The sequence below is a fragment of the Emiliania huxleyi genome (assembly GCF_000372725.1).
Source record: "Emiliania huxleyi CCMP1516 chromosome Unknown EMIHUscaffold_1249, whole genome shotgun sequence".
In the NCBI taxonomy this organism is placed as follows: Eukaryota; Haptophyta; order Isochrysidales; family Noelaerhabdaceae; genus Emiliania; species Emiliania huxleyi.
This window is the reverse complement of record NW_005201339.1, coordinates 1-3,382: the sequence shown is the minus strand read 5'-3', so window position 1 is coordinate 3,382 and position 3,382 is coordinate 1. Positions and strand designations below refer to the sequence as shown.

The 3,382-nt window shown below is 63.0% G+C and overlaps 2 protein-coding genes across 2 annotated transcripts; both read right to left on the bottom strand.

The window, feature by feature from the left end:
• Positions 1–581: 581 nt before the first annotated feature.
• Positions 582–1,686, bottom strand: EMIHUDRAFT_252101 (hypothetical protein; the record flags this gene model as incomplete). Its single annotated transcript, XM_005789813.1, has 2 exons — positions 582–1,163; positions 1,234–1,686. The coding sequence occupies 2 exons, from the start codon at positions 1,684–1,686 to the stop codon at positions 582–584; spliced, it is 1,035 nt and encodes a 344-aa protein (XP_005789870.1).
• A 149-nt stretch (positions 1,687–1,835) lies between these two features.
• On the bottom strand, positions 1,836–3,257 carry EMIHUDRAFT_252100 (hypothetical protein; the record flags this gene model as incomplete). The annotated part of the gene is made up of 2 exons (XM_005789812.1): positions 1,836–2,654; positions 2,871–3,257. 2 exons carry the CDS (start codon positions 3,255–3,257, stop codon positions 1,836–1,838), a joined length of 1,206 nt encoding a protein of 401 aa, XP_005789869.1.
• Between the last annotated feature and the right edge of the window lie 125 nt (positions 3,258–3,382).

The following is a 3,382-nucleotide window of genomic DNA, read 5'->3' as shown; positions in this document are numbered from 1 at the left end:
TTTCTCTGTCTCGACTCATCACATGCTTTCCCCGTGCTTGCATTACAATAGCGGGTTACAGATGGGCATACAAAAACTCCTAGCGATGCATTTACTGGCCTTTGATCACCGCTTCGACTTGAACATGATAAGGGCACATCTCCATCATGCGTTCCAATAGTTCTCTGACGCAATTCAAAACAAAAAACATACCTTTTTATGTTTGTCCGTACGTTCTATGTCGCGGCTTCAAAGACTAATGTTTCAAGTACTTTCAATATGTTTCCGCTATCTGTTTTATTCATATTGTCATCCTTTCGATGCTTCGCTGGTTCGTTCGTTGGTTCATGTGCTCGGTTGCTCACTCACTCCTTTGTTCGCTTACTGGCTCGCTCACTCTTTGCCCGGTACTTGGTGTGCTAGTACATTATTTCGCGCGTTCGATCTTTTCGTTTCTTTCTTTGTTCGTTCGTTCCTTCGATCGTTTGTTCACGCATTCGGTCGCGCATCCCATTCTCTGCTTGACTTGCCTGGCCTCACGACGCTTGGCCTGCAGTGAGGCACCGAAAAAAGGGCGTGCCAGAAATGATACTTGGACGCCCTCATGCGTTGCCCTTCGACGTGGCGATGAGGATCAACGAAATGGCCTGGAGAACGATGATGATGCTGAGGCAGATCATGTTCTTCCGGCCCTTGTTCTCGCCGAAGAGGACGACACCCCACATTGCGGCAATGACTCCGGGGATTCCGACGATGATCGGGAAGGCGATGACGTACGAGAGGACCGCGTTGGCCTTGAACCAGCAGACCTGTGCGATGCCCCACAAGATCCCCGCAATGAGGCCCGGCAGCACGACGTCTTTGCCAATGTAGCAGCTCGGCGCGGCGAGCTTGAAGACGACGAAGGCAACAATGGTGAGCAGAAGCACGCCTGTGAAGTGGGAGATGACGTAATCCAAAGAGTCTTGGGAGTGACACGTGCTTTTGTCTGCAATGGTGGGGTCATCCGCGCAAGCTTTTCCCTGCTGCTGCAAGACCGTGGGAGGGTCGAAATTGGAGCCGAAGAGAACGCCGGCGCCAAGGGCGACCACGAAACCGATGAGGAATTGACTCGAGGAGCCCTGCGTCGTCGGCTCCTCGCCGGTGATGTTCACTTCCTCGGGCTTCGGCGCGTCCCCACTCATCTGCGTGAAAACGCAGAGAGCGAGGATTTGCGACCAGGACACCAATGTAGTTTTCCGCTTTGTGCTCGACGGGTGCTTTGTCAACGCCAAAAAGGCCGAACATGCCTGTGGCCCACCCGGTTAACATGTTCGTCGCGCCCCAAACAAGCTGTCCGACCCCAAGGCCGAGGCGCTGGACAATGATGGGCACGAACAAGTTGCCGGTCGCCCAGATCACGCCCCCCAACATTGCGATGGGCTCGAACTTGTAAAGGCCAAAGGCGAGCCACTGGATGAAGCCCACCAAGAAGATCCCGCACGCCACCATGAGGCTGAAGAATTGCCCATCCCTTGTGTCGCACTTCTTCACGGGCAGGTAGTTGGAACCGAAGCCGAGGCAGGCAACCACCGTGCAAATCCAGGCGATCGCTAAGTCATTGCTGCCATCGGGGGTCGAAGTTGTAGTAGCGATGGCGGCGGCCGTAGTTGTAGTGGTGCTTGATGCCAGCACCGCCACGTTCTCTGACACGACGAGGAAATCCATCGCTTTGGCCGACTGCGAAGAGCGAGTTGTCCAAGCGGCGATCAAACACGCGGCGTACTTCAGATTTTGTTTCGTAATTCAGTGCAATTTCTCTTTCGGTTGACGCCCCGCGGTGCGGCCCGGTGAAACGGATCACGGCTCTTTACGTACTACGAGAGCCTTACAAACGCCACGCCCCGTTTCAGGGTCGCCTCGGCGCCATCGTCGCTGCCGCCACCCACCGTGCGTTCGCCACACGCGCCGCGAGGTAGGTACCGCAGCGCCTCAGGGCCCAAGTCCACTTTCGGCTTGTTGAAGTCGTTTGCGGGCTGGCCCGTGCAATTGCGGCGCGTCATGAGCAGCGGCTCCTCGGGTTGGTGCTTGGCGCGCGCGTTCGCCAGCATCGCGTCCACGTGCGGGTTGCGCTCCTCGCCGCAGTACGAGTACTGCCCGCGGAAGAGCCGCTCGACGACGCGCCGCTGGAAGCGCGCCGCGGCGGCCTCGTCGTCAAAGCCGCACGGCGAGAAGCGCAGCAGCGAGCGCACGTCGAGCTCAACAACTGCGCGCCGGCCGCCGGAGGCGTTGCCGAGCCTCGGCCGGAGGAAGCGCGCTGCGGCGTCGAACGAGGTGCCGTGGGGGAGGACGAGGTCGCCCTCGACGCTGCCACCCGCAGCGCCGCCGCCTCCGTCGCTCGGCGGAAGGAGGTGCAGCCTCCGCGCCTCGAGGCCCCGCACCTCGCCCTCCTCTGCCAGCTGGATGGGGCCCGCCGCCGCTCCGTCCTCCGCCCCGGCCTGGTTCCAGTCCTCGAGGTTGAAGAGCGTGTCGTACGGCGCCTCGTACGGCATCGGCAGCGGGTTGCCCGGCAGCCGGCAGTCCTTGAGGTGCCACCAGTGCCGCTCGCACAGCGCCCAGAGCCTCGGCCGCACCAGCTGCCACCCGAGCGCCGAAGCGAGTGCGAGCGCGTTGCGCAGCACGGACCGCTGCACGTACTGCATGGCGACGTGCGGAGCCGCCGGGTCGGGCGCGCGCGCATAGTCAAAGGCGGGCGGCGCCTCGGCCCGGCCGCCCAGGACGAGGTGGCGAGGGTGGTAGCAGCGGGATGCGCTGCCCGCGCCGCCCTCCAGGGCAAAGAAGGCGGACGGCTGGTCGGGCAAGTGGCCTCGCTCCCGCTCCGCGTCGGTGGGGGGAGGGTCGCACTCCCACACCTTTGGGGGCAGCCGCATGCGATCCAGCAGCGAGAGCAGCAACGCATCGAGGCCGGTCACCCGCACAAAGCCGGCGCCGCCGGCGAAATTGCCTGCCGCGCTGCCGGCCGCATGCGCCCCCGTGCGCGACGCTGCCTGGCGCGAGAGCAACGCAAGCGCGGTCAGAGGGAGGTCTGGAGGTCTACGCGGGCGCGGGTGCAGCGCCTGCCACAGCCCCGCGGCGCGCAGCCTCGACCGCTTGCCTTCCCCACCGCCCATAGTGTACGTCACGTGCACGTGCAGAGGCGGCACAGCCCGCTGCTCGTGCAGCCGGTACACAAAGTAGGTTGGGCCCTGCAGGAAGCGGTCGGCCGGCAGGAGGCCGAACCGCACGCGCCCGCCCCACATCCAGTAGACGCGCCGCGCAGGCAAGCGCGGCTTGCGCCCCGCGCAGCAGAGCAGCCGCTGCTCCGCCTCGCACCGCCGCCACGCCTCGCTCTGCCGCGGCAGTTCCACCGCCTGCAAGCCCGTGT